Source organism: Penicillium citrinum, assembly GCF_028827155.1.
Source record: "Penicillium citrinum strain IBT 23319 chromosome Unknown utg000006l:1.0-3011923.0:1.0-3012962.0, whole genome shotgun sequence".
Classification (NCBI taxonomy): Eukaryota; Fungi; Ascomycota; class Eurotiomycetes; order Eurotiales; family Aspergillaceae; genus Penicillium; species Penicillium citrinum.
The window spans coordinates 656936-674285 of record NW_026622691.1 but is presented as its reverse complement, the minus strand read 5'-3'; the positions used below and the strand labels follow the sequence as shown (position 1 = coordinate 674285).

Below are 17350 nucleotides of genomic sequence, written 5' to 3'. Positions count from 1 at the left end.
AACGTTCGGGACTAGGCTGTCTTTGGCCGGATAATCCACGACCTACACTAGCGTCTTTACCCCACTGCCGCGGCATGACAGCCCTCGAGGGTTCGAAAGAGAGGATGAATGTGGATGATGGGCATAATGCAAGGTTAGGGCGTAGTACTTTCTCCCGCGATATAAAACCAGACATGGGGTACCTTTTGAAACAAACCAGTCATTCTTTCAGTCATTCTTTATCATTATAATGTTTCTTTCTTATCTGGCGGGCCTATTGGTCGCCACAGTCGGCGTGGCCAACGCGGTCAATATTACAAATTATGAATATGTTATTGTGGGTTCTGGTGCTGGTGGTGGTCCTTTGGCTGCTCGTCTCGCTCTGGCTGGTCACAAGACTCTTCTGCTTGAGGCTGGTGATGATCAGGGTGAGAACTATAACTACACCATTCCTGCTTACTCCGCTAGATCTTCCGAGGATGAGAAGCTTTCCTGGAACTTCTTCGTTCACCATTACGAGGATGAAGAGCGTCAGGCTCGTGACTGGAAGACTAGCTACGACACACCTGATGGCGGTTTATACACTGGTCTGAATCCCCCCGGAGGGATCAAAGATGAAGGGAACTCTCTACCCTCGCACCGGTACCCTTGGAGGATGCACTGCCCACAACGCCTTGATTGCGGTTTACCCCCACGAATCTGACTTCGAATACATCTCGACCCTTACCGGAGATAACACTTGGACTCCCGAAAACATGCGCAAGTACTTCACCAAGCTCGAGCGCAACAACTATTTGCTTCCCGGAAAGGAGGGACACGGATACGACGGCTGGCTGTCGACTGAGACTGCGCCTCTTAGTATTGTTCTGAAGGACCCCCAGCTTCTGAGCATGCTCACTGGTGGTGCATTTGCTCTTGGTAACCTGACAGACAACGTTATGAACATTGGTACTCTGCTGGCCGGTGATGCCAACCTCGACTCCAAGAGCCGTGATACCGAGCCCGGATACTACCAAATCCCTATCTCGACCGACGATGCTCACCGTAACGGTGCTCGTGAGTTTATTCTTGCTGTCCGCGACGCCAAGTACGAAAACGGCACCAAGAAGTACCCTCTCGATGTCCGTATGAACACCCACGTCACCAAGGTTGTTTTCGATGAGTCTGAGAACCCTCCCCGCGCTACGGGTGTTGAGTTCCTCGACGGCCGTCACCTTTACAAGGCCAGCCCTCTGTCCAAGTACGCTACTGCTGGTGTTCCCGGCTCTGCTAGCGCCTCCCGTGAGGTCATTGTCTCCGGTGGCGTCTACAACTCTCCTCAGCTTCTGAAGCTCAGTGGTGTTGGACCCGCCAAGGAGCTGGAGAAGTTCGGCATCAAGGTTATCAGTGATCTGCCCGGTGTTGGTACCAACCTTCAGGACCACTATGAAATCTCCGTGCAAGGCAAGGTCGAGAAGGATTTCTCCTGCCTGGACAAGTGCACCTTCAGCATTCGCGATCAGCAAGACCCATGCATTAACGACTGGGAGTCGCCTATTCTGGGTGACCGTGGTATCTACTCTTCCCCCGGTCTGGCTGCTACCATGCTCTACAAGAGTTCCACCTCCGATGATAACTTCGATATCTTCTGCTTTGGTGGCCCCGTCAACTTCCGCGGATACTTCCCCGATTACAGCATTAACGCCACTGATGAGCACAACTGGTTTACCTGGGCTATCCTGAAGGCTCACCCTCGTAACTCCGCTGGTACCGTTGCTCTGCAGTCCGCGGATCCCCTTGATATGCCCAAGATCACTTTCAACTACTTCGACACTGGTGTTGGAGACTACGATGCTGATCTTACTGCTCTCTACGAAGCCATTGAGCTGGCACGCGACGCCTTTGACCGACAGCTGGTCAACGTCACCGAGGTTCTCCCCGGCTCCAAGGTCCAGTCTAAGAAGGATGTTGAGCAGTATGTCAAGGATGGTGCTTGGGGCCACCACGCTTCCTGCACTTGCCCCATTGGTGCTGATGATGACCCCATGGCCGTTCTGGACTCCAAGTTCCGTGTTCGTGGTGTCTCTGGTCTTCGTGTCGTTGATGCTTCCGTTTACCCCAAGATTCCCGGAACCTTCACTGCGGTCTCCACTTACATGGTTGCCGAGAAGGCCGCCGATGAGATCCTCAAGGAGCTCGAGTCCGACTCTTAAGCCACGTGCCCCATTTCGCTTTCTAGATGAGACGAGGGGTAGTTGTGTGTTGTATTATAGCTCTGAATATCAACGACTCTGTTTGGTGATGGATAGATTCCTCGTTTATATATAATTTATAATCAATTTCAAGGTTGAACTTGAGCCTCTGACTTCGTTCAATATGGGTATGTGATGTAGCAATCTAATAGTCAACAAACCCAGATAGTCAAATGAAAATTTGAAAGAAGTGTTGCTTCGGTTAGAGAAAATCACAGACTACATTCAATATCGAACAAACTCAAAATCCGTCACCAAAATACGGAGCTAAGCTAAACTTGAACGTCCGTTCTTCGCAAGCAACGAGATATTTCTCCAATGTAGGTGGACCACAAGCACCCGTTCCTACTCCACTGCACTCGGCATCAAGTCGAACATGAACGATTTTCCCACGCACAAGATCACACGGATGTTCCGCAGACTCAATATCCTTCGCACTGTAACGAGATGCAGCCCATTGGAACTGAGTCGTAGTGTCTTTGTCCGACTCAACAGACTCTCTACAGGCAACTATTCCCCAACCACAACCATCAGTCATTCTCAGCCAACGAGTTTCAGATCGATTTCCACCCTCCTGGGGAACTTCATACGGAGTATGAAGTTGATCTGTATTCGCTTTGAAAATCCCGAGTTTCTGAGAACGCTTCTTATCTGGATATGACTCTCCAGGTCCCAAGCCGAACCATGTCGCATTATCTAAATCGTTCACTAGACGCAGATCCAGTCCCATCCGCGGAAGTTCTGAGGGAACCGAGCCTTTTGGCAAGAGGTGTGTCTCAATGCAGATAGTGCCGTCTCCGTTTATTGTGTAGGTTGTTCTAGCTATAAAGCTCCAGGCGAGAACAGGAGGACCGGCCCATGTCTCAGTGAAAACTACTACAGAGTCTTCGCTGCTTTGGGAGATCTTCATGCTTCGAAGTTGAAGTCTCATGTCATCGAGTCCATATCGTCGTCTCTCCCCAAGTGTCCAAGGCATGTCATTGTCAGTCGGCGGTCGCCAGAACCCGGGTGCTAGTGCACTGCCTGTCGTCTCATCCACATCTAAGAGCTGGCGGCCCTGACTGATCCAGCTTGTTAAGCCACCTGTCGATCTTGAAAAGGCAAGTTCGAAACTGGAACCAATAATTGTATGGTATAGCTTGCTACCTTCGATCCGTACAGGGAATCGAGACGACGAAGGCCGAGTGATTGGGGGTGATTTGAGAGGATGTTGAAACCATGCAACTTCATGTCCACTTGGAGCCCAGGCTGTGCTTTCTTTGTTTCGGAAACTTACAGTGAGCCAGATCTCTCCGTTGTTGCTATCCGGTAGTTCAGGGATGAACTTGATGCTGCCTGTATTGCCGGGCTTCACGGGTGGGAGTTCGAGAATGCCGCTTGAGATGATGCTTGCCCTAGAATACAGGTAAGTCTCCATTCTGAATGCTTCTACTGCAGCTCACTCATAGTAACTGTGCTATATATGGTGATTATCTATCGTTTTTATTGGAGAAAGAAGTGTGGAAAAGCACGATTGCTCCGTCAATATGTAGTGGTAGGATACAGACTTACTCTGAATCCAGTAGCTCAACCCGGTAAAAAGCATCTAGATGCTCCAATCCAGAGAAATCATATCGATTCTCGATATCGATGGTCTTATTGCCATAAGAGGCATGAACGGGAGAGTAAGCCTTTCGTAATTCGACAAGTCCAGGGGTTGGAGTATGATTGCTGAAACAGAGGCCATCCATGACAAAAGTTCCGTCATTAGGATAGTCACCAAAATCACCACCATATCCATAAAAACCGCGTTTCTCGTCCCAAAGTCCATGGTTTGCCCATTCCCATATCCATCCACCTTGAAGCCGCCGGTACTTCCGGAATGCTTCCATATATTCCTCCAGCGCACCCGGAGCATTGCCCATTGCATGACCGTACTCACACAATACAATAGGCTTTGTAAAATTTTCACCTTCTGCCACAGCTAATCTTTCAATCCGCTTAACAGACGGATACATGTAGGAGAACATATCTGCAGATTTAGCCTGTGGGTCTCCCTCGTAATGAATAGGTCTAGACGGATCAATAGCCTTGATATAGTCATACATGGCCAGTTGATTCTGTCCGTAAAAAGCTTCGTTCCCAAGAGACCAGATCACGATGCAAGGGTGATTCTTATCTCGTTGAACCATTTGAATTGCACGATCTAGGTAAGCTTCCTTCCATTCAGGGTTATTGCTCGTATATTGTGCCGCCTTGTCAAAGGTATGATTCTTTCGCTCCTCATAGTCCATTGAGTCTGGAAGATTGAGGGGTTGTGCGACTGCGTCGTAGAAACCATGGCATTCTAGATCTGCTTCGTCCATAATCCATAGTCCGAGCTCATCGCATAGCTCATATAGTCGCGGATGAGATGGGTAGTGGCAACATCGAAGTGAATTGAGATTGTGGCGTTTCATTAAGAGAAGATCTTCGCGGAGAAAGGAGAGTGGAACGGCGCGACCAAATTGAGGATGATGGTCATGGCGGTTGGCACCGCGGAATAGAATCGGCTGACCATTGACTGTGATATTTCCTTTCTTGATTTCAACTTGACGGAAGCCAACTCGGTGTTTGATTTTTTGTAAGGGTTCTTCGTCCACAGCACTTCGTATGCAGATACTGAGATCATAGAGGTGTGGCGTTTCTGCTGTCCATTTTCGAGGGCTCTTCACAGGAATTTTCAAGACAGTGTGCCCACTCTCTACTTGAGATGCATTTTCCGACCCCACTGTAGCTGTTGGACATACTCTATCCAATAGCGTAGCTTGCAAAAACACGGGCTCGGTCGTTGCTAGACTGACCGTGATCATCAAAACGGCGTCCTCGTACAATTCGTCAAATTCAGTTTTGACGAAAAAGTCTTCAATCCGCGCCTTGGAAGGAAATGCAAGTAAATTCACATCGCGGAAGATACCTGGTCAATTATTGAGTCTCTGTTATGACAGTGTAGGTGTTTAAAAGCAGGCATACCGGAGAGCCACCACTGGTCCTGGTCCTCGATGTACGACCCATCTGACCACTGGTAAACACGCACAACCAGGTCATTCTTCGTATTACGATGAACAAATGGCGATATATCAAATTCCGATGGATTCCGACTACCTTGTGCATATCCAATTTCTTGTCCATTCAACCAGAGATGGTATGCACTGTCTACCCCGTCGAATCGGAGGCGAAGTTGAGCTGAGGAGTCCCAATCAGGCGGGACATCAAAAGACCTCCGATATGTACCGGTTGGATTCTGACTTGGGACCTGAGGCGGATCACAGGTAAATGGAAATACTGTGTTTGTATAATTAGGCTTTCCATGACCTTGTAATTGCCAGTGACCAGGAACAACAATGCTTGTCCATTCCGCGGCTTCTGGTATACCACTCTCATTGAGACTTTCGATCTCAGGAGCTAGCAGAGGAGAAGTGGCATAGTGAAAGCCCCACTGGCCGTTGAGAGACAAGGATGTTTCTGGTAGAAAGTAAGCTCGGGGAGGGAGCTTGTTTCGCTGAAAGATACGCGGGTTCTCCCAGTCGTTTCGACTATTATCGAGTTCGAGCATGATGCAAGTGATTGAAGATAAAGCGGACAGCTATATCGGGATGGTATTTCCTTCTTGGGATAATATACGATTAGAATTTACTTCGTCTTCCATGGATCCCACGACAACAGGTCTCTTAAATGTCAGTAGTCGAATCCGGCAGCAAAGCCCTAAAAAGAACTAGATCTTCGTTCGTGCGGGGATTCTGGGTACATTGCACTTGCCCCTCTCTCTTGTATGACGAAGGGTCTTTGCATCAAATTGTGTATACCCAATGCCGTGTTTATGGTGGATTTCTACGCGACATACAATGGGAGGTTGTTTTGGACGCAATGGCAAAAACTCCAGGATCAAATCAATGATTTAAGGGTTGGCAGAGTGGATACCCTTATAACAGTAAGACTGATCCTGACAAATGTTTGGGTGACCCAATTCTTGCTCTAAATGCGAGTACAATGTATCTCAACGCCCAAAGCTGCACGTTGATATGCTCGGGGTAATTCTCGGGCCTAATTTCCCCGATTCGGCCAGTTAACCCACTTGACTCGCAAGCTTCGAAGCTTTGGAGTCATATAATAGGTGGAGAAACATGTGATAGCTGCATGCTATTGTGGGTTACAGTATTTAGTTCGGAGGGACTATCGGGCTGGTTATTGTTGATACCTGGGCCCTTCGGGTATGGATTGAGAAGCATTCCAGAAATCTGACAGCTCTAGGATTGCAGAGCGTCATTTAAGTCATTGATGCAAAGGGTGCTCGACTATGTGAATAAAATAGCAAATGTTTTCTTAAGAGCTCTAAGAAATCTAAGCTTTTAGCCTTGAAAGTACTCTGTGTACCTACAAGGTAAATATAGACGCCAATCTTGCATAGATTCAACCAGATCATGAATGATCCACTAGGATTCTAGACGGTGGCTTTCTTTGAGATTCTGAAATTCCACAATAAAGTGGTATTAAAAGAAATCCGATAATCCATTCTCATGGATTAAATCAATCTTCTCCGAGTATATCTCGATTAAATTATACAAAGATAATATACAAGCGCTCTCTAAGACGTGGCTGACTAACTCCGACTGTATCCCCGCATTTCCCCCGCATCAAATTCAACTTCAACCATGGACGAATCCATCACACCCATTCCCCTTTGCGCTGCTTGCTCAGTCATTTTCTCTCGAATTCCACTTGACGAGAACGCGGACTCAAATACACAACATGAATTCTCCTACAAAACGGATCTTGTCTCGCTCCAACGCGATGGCACTTGCGCTTGGTGTATCGAGTTGGCAGCCGCAGTGAACGACTACGAATATCCTGAATCACTGAGTCATGTACCACTGACTGTCTGCCTGAAATTTATAAAATATTGGGAAAATGATACCGTCAGTCGGCATACACTGATTTTGGAGATTCGCGTAGAAAAGCTTGCTTATTCTCGTCGCAGCTATGAGTTATTCTTCTGTGCGTCAATTGAAACGTAACCCTGTAGATGACTCACTTTGACTCAATGGATTAAAACAGACGCAAGTTCCAGCTCAACTTTACCATACAGTTCAATTCAAACGACTATCGCTCATCTCTTCGATCAGTCCTCCATCTTGCTGAACGCCTGCTCAGCTCACTCCCACTGCCATCCCGGAACATCACCTCTGCCAACTAGAGTCTTGGACGTTCGGCCAGATCCAGATACAGGCAAAATCCGCTTATGCGAAGCAAAAGGGAAATCTGCGCCGTACACGACGCTGAGCTATATCTGGGGTGGCCCTCAGCCCCTCACCACCACCAAGGATACACTCTCAACCCATGTACTCACCGGCTTCAACGAATCTGACGCCCCGCTCACGATCCGCGATGCGGTCCAGACTACTAGAAATCTGGGTCTGCGGTACCTATGGATCGATGCGCTGTGTATCATTCAAGATGACGATGACGATAAGAATAAGGAGATCGCCCGGATGCGCGATATCTACAAGCGATCGTCACTGACTATCGTAGCCGCTGGGGCACGCTCTGTTCATGAAGGTTTCCTACATTGTCTCCGACCATTAGACTGTGACCTTCGCTTTAAAATATCAGAAATCCCGACTGACTATGCTGGCAACGAAGATGCAGTTTCGAAATCTGAACATAAAATTAGAGGAATGTTATTTATTCGCCGACGCGCAGAGGCAACTACCACCATCCCACGACCAGTTGACGCTCGAGCCTGGACACTAGGTGAACGACTGCTCTCCCCACGCATCCTTGTCTTCGGCACCGACTCTTTAACCTGGCAATGTCGCGAGGACAACGCCATTCTATACGGCGAGGCATATGGAGGGAAGATAGTTGGCTCAGAACGACTCCCAATTAATCTCCTCTGTAATGAAATCCAGCGTGAACCATCAGCAGCTATCATGGAAGCGGAACTCGCATGGAGCGAGGTACTAGCCGATTATGGGGATCGCGGATTGGCCTTTTCTTATGATAAATTGATTGCGCTGGCCGGTGTGGCGGAAGAATTTCATCGGGTTTTTGGAGGCCGGTACCTAGCTGGACTTTGGGAGCGAAAACTGGCGGAGGGACTATTATGGATGGTTCATACGCCGCGGTCTCGAAGGAGCGGGTATAAAGCGCCTTCCTGGTCGTGGGCGTCTGTTGATGGGGAAATTCTGACGCTTGCGTGGGAGCATTTGCGGGATTTTGAGGTTCTTGATTGTCAGGTGGATCTTGCGGTTAAGGAACTACCATTCGGTGCTGTTGATGGAGGATATATCAAGGTGAAAGGCTTGATGAGGGCGGCGAAGGTGAATGTCGAGAAAAAAAAGCCTGATCTCGGTAGCTGAGGGGGGTAAGGGCGATTCTATTGGGAATGTGAATTTGGACTATATTCTGGATTCTCAGAGTGGGATAGAGAACTCTCATTGGGAGGATGATTGTTGTTTGCGTGTTTGTTGTATCCAGATTGCGTGGGGTGTTGGACCAGGACCTGTTGGGCTGGTGATGCTGCCGGTGCGTGACGGCGTATATCGACGATTGGCCAAATTCACTGCTCCTGGGCGTAAGGATTGGTTTTTGGAGGAAGGATTACAGATGCAGGAGATTGTTATTCAATGATTTGAGAAGAGATGCCTACTATGTTTGTACCCGAGTTTGCATGCTATTATACAATCCGGCATGATACTTCTTTTAGAACCTGAATTCTGTGACTTCTCTAGCAATTAAGGACTCTATCAGTTATATCACAACACTTTTCTCATCGATACTGTTACATTCTCATGGCATCAAAACCAACCATCAGACCGAAGGCTTCTCCTCGCAACCACATTATACCTCAAAGCATACTGCAAAAACCCAACACCACTCCTACGCGCAAATGCCAAACAATCTCTAAAAGCCGAACTCTGAAACAAATCCGAAGAAACAAATCCGAAGAAGCAGAATTAATAATAACTTGACATTTCCCCCGAGCCCAATCTTTAACATTCTTCCAGCGAACCCGTGTTTGTACTCGTGTGAGCGTCCTATCTTGAAGACGACCGTTTAGGTTATTCTTTTGAACAACTAGGCTGGATGTCATTTGTCTTATATGATTTGTAATTGCCTGTATATCTTGACTTTTTCGGACGTAAACGGGGTGTCTGTAGATACACTTTAGGATATCAACGCAATTCTCATCCCATGATTCAATTGTTGTATCGAGTGCGCAAGGTAGAGGTTCTACCCCATCCCCTTGACAAAGAATTTGGTCGTTGGTAAGTTCAGAACACGACTATTCAACAAATTCCTGCTTCCCTTCCGCAATAGCGTACATTAGGGGTGTTCTATTCTGATGATCTCTAGTATTGATTCCTGTGAGGTGCGAAGTCTTCAACAAAGTCAAAAATACAGTATTCTGATTTATCGTCGCAGCATGCCAAATGGATTTTCCTTGAGGTCCAGAGGCATCTTCAAGTATATTCGTTCCTAAAGTGCTCAATTTATTGATGAGTCTGATCGAGGCTATTATTCCGATTTTATATTGATCTAGTGCGTCTAATTCTTCCACGACACGCGTATCCTCCAGTTCCACGAAAGAATCGCACCAGTTTATCAAAGCCCAGAGATAAGTGTCGTCGAATTTAGTTGATGGAATGGCGAACTTCAAGATTGATATTCCGATACTTCCATCGGTGAGTATTCTATGTGGTCTTAGAGGTCCCGGTTCATATCCTGAATGTTCTATCAAGTTTTCTATGCCATTTTTCGCATTCGCTTTTATTGTGAGTGCGAGGAGAGACCAGCCTTTTTCATTGTAGCAAACGTATCCTGATTTTAGGATACCTAGCTCGTATAACCAGGCTAGACAGGACTTGCAATCTGCTAAAATTGTGCCGGTGACGAGATCTGGATCATTTGCGTTTGAGTTACTATTAGAGCTAGTATCGTGATATACCCCTTTGTGATGATCATGGAGGTGCATAAGTGCGGTGGAGTAATCTCGGAATATGCCAGCTTATTGAGATAGATTAAAATTTGTCTGGGCATCAATTAGAGAGTCTTGAATCTTTTGGAATAGACCGGGGTAATCATCGTCGAGGCCTTCCGCTGTGGCTACGGCTGGATTCCGGATGAGAGCTCCACGAAACTCGCAAAATTGTGTATGTGTGAGACGAAGTTGTTAGGGTTAATTCACTGATTCATTTCATTCTGAAGTTCCGGGGAATCTAGCTTGTTTAAAGCGATAAGATCGTCGTTGCTGTACATTTGCACCTTGATTGTATTCTCCCAAGGATGTTTGGTCCACGTAATATGAAGGATAACTTTTGTCTCGGGCGTCCTTGAAAATAGACAGACTGTCGATGATCTACTTTTTCTTAAGTTGAAGATGAATCAAGGAGTAGTGAACTAAACAAATAATTTTTGGTGCGTCGAAGAAACAAAGAGTCAAATATCAAAGAGCCTCTTTTTTTCATTCAACGTGCTTTGTTAGTCTAGTAGACTCGTATCAGATTCGTTTCCACCGTAAAAAAAAAACTCGTTTTCATCCAATAATAACAGCATATCGTCCATCATGTTCTATTTTTACAACGCCCATCCTCCGCCTCTAAAACATTCAGCATCAAGCCGAGAAATACGCCAATGGGAAATTCATCACATCAGGTTCGGATCGTTAGATCGCAAGTATCAACTGTCTAAGGCAGGCGAGACTTGCCGGCTTTGCGGCTAGCCTCGAGGGCACCAGCCAGACCGTACTGGGAGGAAACTCCGTTGATACGGTGGGTCGAGTTAAGGTTCTTGACAACGACCATCTGGTAGCAGGTGGCCATACCCTCGCGAGAGGCAATGACGGACCAGCCCAGGAAAAGCTCCCAAATCTAGTGTATGTTAGAGAGAAGTCTGCATGACGGGGTTAGGAATAAAACATACTCTGTACCATCTTGGTCCGTACTTGGCCTTGATGGCCTCGACGTTTCCAACCCAGTTGCGATACCATCTCCAGAGAGTACCGGAATAGTGAACACCAACAGTGTCAATACTGTGGTCTGTTAGCGGGAGAATATTTTGAGTGATAAGTGGATGACTACTTACCCCTTCAGCTCGAAACCGGCCTGCTCGAGGCACTTGACGTAGTACCAGAGAGGAGTAGACGCATCAGCACCACGGAAGATGTACTTGTTCAGGTACAGACCCCAGATGAAATCCTCGTACTGCCAGGCCTGACGCAGACCAGACAGCTGAACATACATGGCACCGTCGTCGTTAAGCATATCATAGCATTGGCGGAAGAAAGTAGTAAGTTTGCGAATACCGACGTGCTCACCCATCTCAAGCTGGGTGATCTTGTCATACTTGGTACGGGGAATATCGCGGTAGTCCATGCAGAGAATGCGGCTTTGCTGGTCAGACACACCAGCCTGGCGAAGAGCATCGTTACCCCAGGCGGTTTGGTTTTCAGCAATGGTAAGTCCAGTAACCTTAGCACCGTAGTTCAGACTGGCGAACTTGGCCAGGGTACCCCAGCCACAGCCGATATCCAGCATAGTCTCGCCCTCCTTCAGACCGATCTTCTCGCAGACAACAGCCATCTTGTTATCCTGCATCTCCTCGAGGGTCTCTTCCTTCTCAGTGTCCGAGATAATACCAGAGGTGTAGATCATGCGAGGACCGAGGAACCAAGCGTAGTGATCGTTACCGCGATCGTAGTTGGGGCGAATTTGCTCCTCATCCTGAGCCTTGGTGTGGAAGATGACATCCACGAAGAAGGTGAAGACGATGAACTTGAACAGCTCCGGGGTGAAGGAGAAGTTGGCCCAATCGTGACGGTACTCAAGAACCTCGAGAAGGTCACCGTTGAAGTCAACCAGACCATCCAGGTACATCTCAGCAAAAGTAACCAGGGGAACCTTGTTTCTTCCGCTCCATTTAGCCTTGTCCTCCTCGCGCTTGAAGGTGATGTAGTGCTCAACAGGACGACCGGGCAGCTTGACCTTGCTGTTGGTGCGGGGACTGAAGGTGGAGGAATAAGTCCAGAAGGCGACCAAGAGGGGGAGAACCAGAACGATAGCAAAGAAGATGAAAGTCTTCTTTCCTCCGCCAAGCAGGTAGGTCAGAAGACCAGGGACACCGATCAAGACGGCACCAAGGACAATGTTCGAGAAGCTCTCATTTCCGGGGCCATCAGCGGGGAGGGGGGCATTGTGAATAGCTGGAGACTTTATGAAATGGTTAGCCAGGTTCAATTGAGGAAGGATGCAGGTCAATGGCTAGAACTGACGTTGGTCAAGGCAATGCCGCAGTCCTCGCCAGTTCCAAACTCCGCTGGTTTAGCTGCAGGAGTCTTGATGAAGTCGATATCACCGGACAGCTCGGCTCCAGGGGCACCCATTTTATATCTCAATTGATCCCTCGTCGAGGCTCTGAGATGGTTAGGGTTGGTGTGTATGGTTGGAGAAGAGACGGTGGAGAAAGGGAACGGTGAAGCAAGCGAGGGAGCTCCTTTTATGACGGGAATTGTTTGTGGCGGGGCTGACACAAGCCGCGTGACAACAAACGCGGCATCACTTATGCTTTATCAATTTCCACGCACTTATCACAATGTGGTCTTAATTAATAAGAATGTGAGCGTGACATTTAGTTAGTGGGAGTGGCAATATGTTATTTTGTAACACCACGTAATTCACCGCTTGTCGATCATTCAAGCTTTCACGTGCCTGTGAGGGAACCCGCGGACCCCGAAGTAACAGAGTGGCCAGACTGAAGATGGAATGGTTCATTTAATGATAATCGGGTCTAGAACATAATTTGTGAGGAAAAGGTGGAATGGTTACATGAAACAGGAGATTATATGGGGACTGCTTGTTAATGTATACACCATTGGTAACTATCAAGGTAGAGGGTGAAAACCATGAATATGATTATTTCAATATCAGGTGGAGTAATAATTCATATTCCTTGTCACTCGTTAGATATATTGTCACTCATTAGATATTAGGTTCAGGTTCATAAATAAAGGTGTTGGTGGAAGAGTTCAAATTCAAATACCAACTTGAAATTAGGTATATTCGGACTGTTTAATATAGGAAGCACAGTCCTCATAGCAATATATCAGTTGGGCCGCACTCCATCAGACCACAAAGTAAAATGAAAAGAAAAGGATACAGAAGCCTAATTAAGTAAAAGCTGGACCCTCAATCTTGAAAGTCAGTGCGTATTCTGAAATTTTCCAAACAAGATTCATCAATATCAAATGGTCCCCCAGCCCTATGATTGGAATCATACTCAAAAGCATATAATTCCACACTGCCACATTCAATCAACCACAAAATCCTCCTCAATAAGGTATTGAGTGAGGAGGATTTTGTAGTTTCGTTTCTACGGTAGAAACCTCTTCTTTAATATCATTCCCCTTAACCGGATGCTCAAACTTCTCCGGCGGAACACACACCATATACTTTCCCCGATGCTGGCATGACCCAGTACAGCAATCATTATCCACCTTGCAATACTTATAATTTTGAACACAGGGAACTTGAACATCTGCTTCAAGACTACAAACCTTCCAACTAGTCCCCAAATCAGCTCGCAAACAAATATGACCCTCGAAACAATCCGAATTATCCCGACACCAAGGTACACAGTACCTCTTATAACACTTGTGGCCTGTATAGCACTGGTTCTTTTTGGACATACTACATTCCGCCTTCGCACCCGGAAATGGAGGAACAGTCGGAATGACAAATGGTGAGTCCCTCTTGACTTCGTTTACATCTTTGGTCCATAGGGGAAGGATGACTTTTGAGACCTGTCGTTGTTGAAGAGCGTGAATCTTGTTTGTTGCGTTCACGTGCGTGGAGTTCGTTCCTCTTGTTCGTTTCAGGTCTTCTTTGGCTGCTTCTTGGTATCGGGGATAGAATTCTGTGAAAGATAGGTAGGCGACGCCGGCGAGTAGACAGCTGAGGACGATGATGTTTATGAGTGTGCGTCGCATTCCAGTTGCACAGTATGTTTCTTTCCAGTTCTTTTTCTTTTTCTTTCCGTTGGCTTCTTCTTTCTTGTACTCTTCGTTATAGTCGAATAATACCTCGGACTTGAGTGAATTAATGACGCTGTCCGTTTCAGTTGGGGTAGGGTTGTCTGGGCAAGTTACCGCTCGAGTGAGGCTGATATATGACCCGGTTCGAGTGAGTTCGGTCGTTTGATGGCATTCTGGAGTTGTTATTGTGTTAATAATCATATGCGTATTTCCATAGTAACTCACTTATTGGTTTCCACTTACGAGGTGGAGCTTGTACGTTGGGTTCCGACTGCGACATCGTTGAGTCTTTTGATGCTGGACACCTTTTATGGACAGTGGAATTTTGGCTCTTTTTTTTAAGAACTATTAGACTGTAGGTGATTCGCAAATATTTTAGAGAAAGGAGAAAAAGTCAACGAAATAATTGTTGTCATATGATGGGATGTAGAGGTTCCTTGTTTCCTCTATTCAAAAGAAGCTCCGATCCAAATATATTTCCTATTTTGGACAAAATGAAAGTCAAGTCGAAGTCTGCTTATGTCGAGATAACGAGTTATATTCCAAGCGGGACTCTTTTTGGAACATCGCTCATGATCAAATAGATCTATCAATATCCTCCGAATTTTGTCGTGAACTCCGCTCAATCCGCTTCCTTTTCCACGTCAAGAATACAACATAAAACTCTTCCGTCTCCTTTTCCAAAGATGATCCATCGCCATCCATCAATTTCAACTTCTTTCTAGGATGGTATGGTTCCAAAGTAGGAGCCGAAGGTGCCTGCTCTGTCTCTTGAGAAGACTGATCGCCATTGACAGGACGTGAAGCAGTAGAGCCCTGTTGCTTCAAATCTTTCTCTTTAGCACCGATCCACGTATAAGCGCTGAGTGATTGTGGCTCTGCGACTAGATACAATGACTCGTCCGTGTCCATGGGAAACTTCCATTTCAGAGCTCGTTCAATGATAGCATCTAACTGGTCTTTCTTTCGCATAATCGTCTCAAATTCAATGACGAGCTCTTCCAGACTGGGGATCTTGCAGAATTGCTCTCCCCACGGCGATCGATTATGAAACCTGTATGAGACAGGTTTTCCCTCTTCGCCTGCTCGGGTTCTTCCGGGTCGAAATGGGTCGATACCCAGGGGATCATTATTTTCCCAGAACCACCAGTCTGTATGACGGAATGTGATGGTTAATTTTCTGGGTGCAATTCTGCATGCTCCTCTTAATGTGCGACCTTCAGTTCCCATTTGGATTCCACTCCAGATATCGGACCAGTGATTGTCTTCTAAAAAGAATTGTTGAGTGAAGAGGTGCAAGTGGTCTACTTGTCCACGTTGTTTAGGCGTCATTTTGAGAAAATAGTCTAGTGGTGATGATGCATTTCTGACATGTGGTGGAGCACGATAGAACCAGAATGTATGTTCATTGATTCCTGGTGGGAGGAGTGATGCCTCGTCGTAGATCTGTTGGCATGTTTGCAGTAGACCGGTTTGAATACGTTTCGGTCGCTTGTAGCCGGGCCTATAATAGAATGCATTCTGTTTATAGAGAATTTGTGGACTACCATCCATGGCGAAATCTTCTGACTCCAACGAGAAGGCGTAGATGTGATTGCGGATTTCTGCTGGCAGAAGGGTGAATAGAGGACATGATGCCTGAGATGCTGTTGGGAGAGATGGAACGAGGTCTGCGATGTTTTGCGAGCTTCCTCGGCGATGTCCCCTCATTCGTGAAATCCGTGGCATTTTGAATTATATGATGAAAGAGTGTTTTGTTGTCTTTTGATTCCTGGATATTCTCGGGGTTATATAGTCATGACTCGCCGGGGTATCGAGGAGGCTGAGATTCATTCTGTTATCTCCACTTCGTGTTGGAGCCTGTTTGTTCTCCACTGTCGGAGCCTAAAATCCAATCAATCGGCAGAGCATCGGCCTATCATCAACCCCCCTTGACTTTTAGGGCATTTTTCTAACTGAAATAGTCGATAGTCAGTCGAAATGCTGTGTCGGCCTCTCCAATCGACTGTCGTAGTATGCGAGTATGGTTAGTAGACAATTGGCCGAGCATCGCATCTTCTAACTGGTCCTTCTCCTGGTACAAATTGCTCAACATGCCTCGAGCAATATAGCCGAGCCCTCTCTGTTTCATTTCTGGGGCCTATCATGATTTATCAGTTTATTGATGCGTGTGTATATGGTTTAGTTCGGCTTGTTCTACCTTTGCCTGTCCAGCTTGCAGAGTAGATATCAATACTGGGTAAAACTCTTCATATGCTTTCATTGTTTGATCGCCATCAGAACTTGAGAATGCATCTGACTCTTTTAGGTGGGACCGTGCTATTTCGGAAGCGGTATGAGCCTTGAAGATGGCATTTGCAATTTTCATCGCGCTGGTGATGCCGCCGTTGAAGTTCTCAATCGCGTGTTTGGCGACCCTTGTTTTATGGGTGAGTTCATGAATGTCGGAGACGGTCTGGTCAATATTTGCGATTGCCACGGTGCTAGTGATTGAAATCGCAAAGAATGCGATGATCCTGGTAATGTGCATTATGGCTGGTGGAGTGTCGAAGAGAGGGCGACTCGGGGGTTTGAAGAGTCAACCTGGAAAAGATTGTAGGAAGAACAAAGCCAGTTGAAGAAGAGGGAGCATAGCTGATCAATACTTTGATAAGTAGATAGTTGTGATGAAAATTGCACAATGAAAGGGATAGTATGTAAACATCCCTGGATGGATGCCAGGGATGCCTTTGTTCAGGTCCATTTCACGAACTAGCCAGCCCGAGGTCTGATCATGCAAAGCTAGATCTGACACCTTTAACCCTATGGCAGAGGACATGCAGGTCCCATTATTTCTTCCCCTATTTCGTAATATGTAATCGATTATATGAGGTTGTGACGCTTGACATTGTTCGATCAAAATGGCAACTCTCGACATATCTCTTGTATACCTCGGTAAGTCTTCGAGTACTAATTGCAAGTAACTCGAAACTCGTAATTTAACATACATAATACTCATCCTAATCCTATTACAATAGCAAGAAAATATTTAAGTCATGGATTAATTCTGCTATGAGGTGTAAAATGCCGATTGCATGAACTAGTGAAATGACAA

At 46.5% G+C, this 17350-nt stretch overlaps 7 protein-coding genes across 7 annotated transcripts; 2 read left to right on the top strand and 5 right to left on the bottom strand.

Moving 5' to 3' along the window:
* Positions 1-229: 229 nt before the first annotated feature.
* Positions 230-2171, top strand: N7469_006779 (GMC family oxidoreductase; the record flags this gene model as incomplete). Its single annotated transcript, XM_056645697.1, has 2 exons — positions 230-566; positions 634-2171. 2 exons carry the CDS (start codon positions 230-232, stop codon positions 2169-2171), a joined length of 1875 nt encoding a protein of 624 aa, XP_056499138.1.
* A 280-nt stretch (positions 2172-2451) lies between these two features.
* On the bottom strand, positions 2452-5784 carry N7469_006778 (beta-galactosidase; the record flags this gene model as incomplete). The annotated part of the gene is made up of 3 exons (XM_056645696.1): positions 2452-3604; positions 3762-5145; positions 5202-5784. 3 exons carry the CDS (start codon positions 5782-5784, stop codon positions 2452-2454), a joined length of 3120 nt encoding a protein of 1039 aa, XP_056499137.1.
* A 1096-nt stretch (positions 5785-6880) lies between these two features.
* On the top strand, positions 6881-8587 carry N7469_006777 (HET domain-containing protein; the record flags this gene model as incomplete). The annotated part of the gene is made up of 2 exons (XM_056645695.1): positions 6881-7223; positions 7284-8587. 2 exons carry the CDS (start codon positions 6881-6883, stop codon positions 8585-8587), a joined length of 1647 nt encoding a protein of 548 aa, XP_056499136.1.
* Positions 8588-10915: 2328 nt separating this feature from the next.
* On the bottom strand, positions 10916-12609 carry N7469_006776 (uncharacterized protein; the record flags this gene model as incomplete). The annotated part of the gene is made up of 4 exons (XM_056645694.1): positions 10916-11098; positions 11151-11259; positions 11313-12436; positions 12499-12609. 4 exons carry the CDS (start codon positions 12607-12609, stop codon positions 10916-10918), a joined length of 1527 nt encoding a protein of 508 aa, XP_056499135.1.
* A 1033-nt stretch (positions 12610-13642) lies between these two features.
* On the bottom strand, positions 13643-14536 carry N7469_006775 (uncharacterized protein; the record flags this gene model as incomplete). The annotated part of the gene is made up of 3 exons (XM_056645693.1): positions 13643-13686; positions 13914-14429; positions 14500-14536. 3 exons carry the CDS (start codon positions 14534-14536, stop codon positions 13643-13645), a joined length of 597 nt encoding a protein of 198 aa, XP_056499134.1.
* Positions 14537-14832: 296 nt separating this feature from the next.
* N7469_006774 (uncharacterized protein) lies at positions 14833-15984 on the bottom strand (the record flags this gene model as incomplete). The annotated part of the gene is made up of 1 exon (XM_056645692.1): positions 14833-15984. One exon carries the CDS (start codon positions 15982-15984, stop codon positions 14833-14835), a length of 1152 nt encoding a protein of 383 aa, XP_056499133.1.
* A 223-nt stretch (positions 15985-16207) lies between these two features.
* On the bottom strand, positions 16208-16786 carry N7469_006773 (cell wall mannoprotein 1 family protein; the record flags this gene model as incomplete). The annotated part of the gene is made up of 2 exons (XM_056645691.1): positions 16208-16396; positions 16457-16786. 2 exons carry the CDS (start codon positions 16784-16786, stop codon positions 16208-16210), a joined length of 519 nt encoding a protein of 172 aa, XP_056499132.1.
* Between the last annotated feature and the right edge of the window lie 564 nt (positions 16787-17350).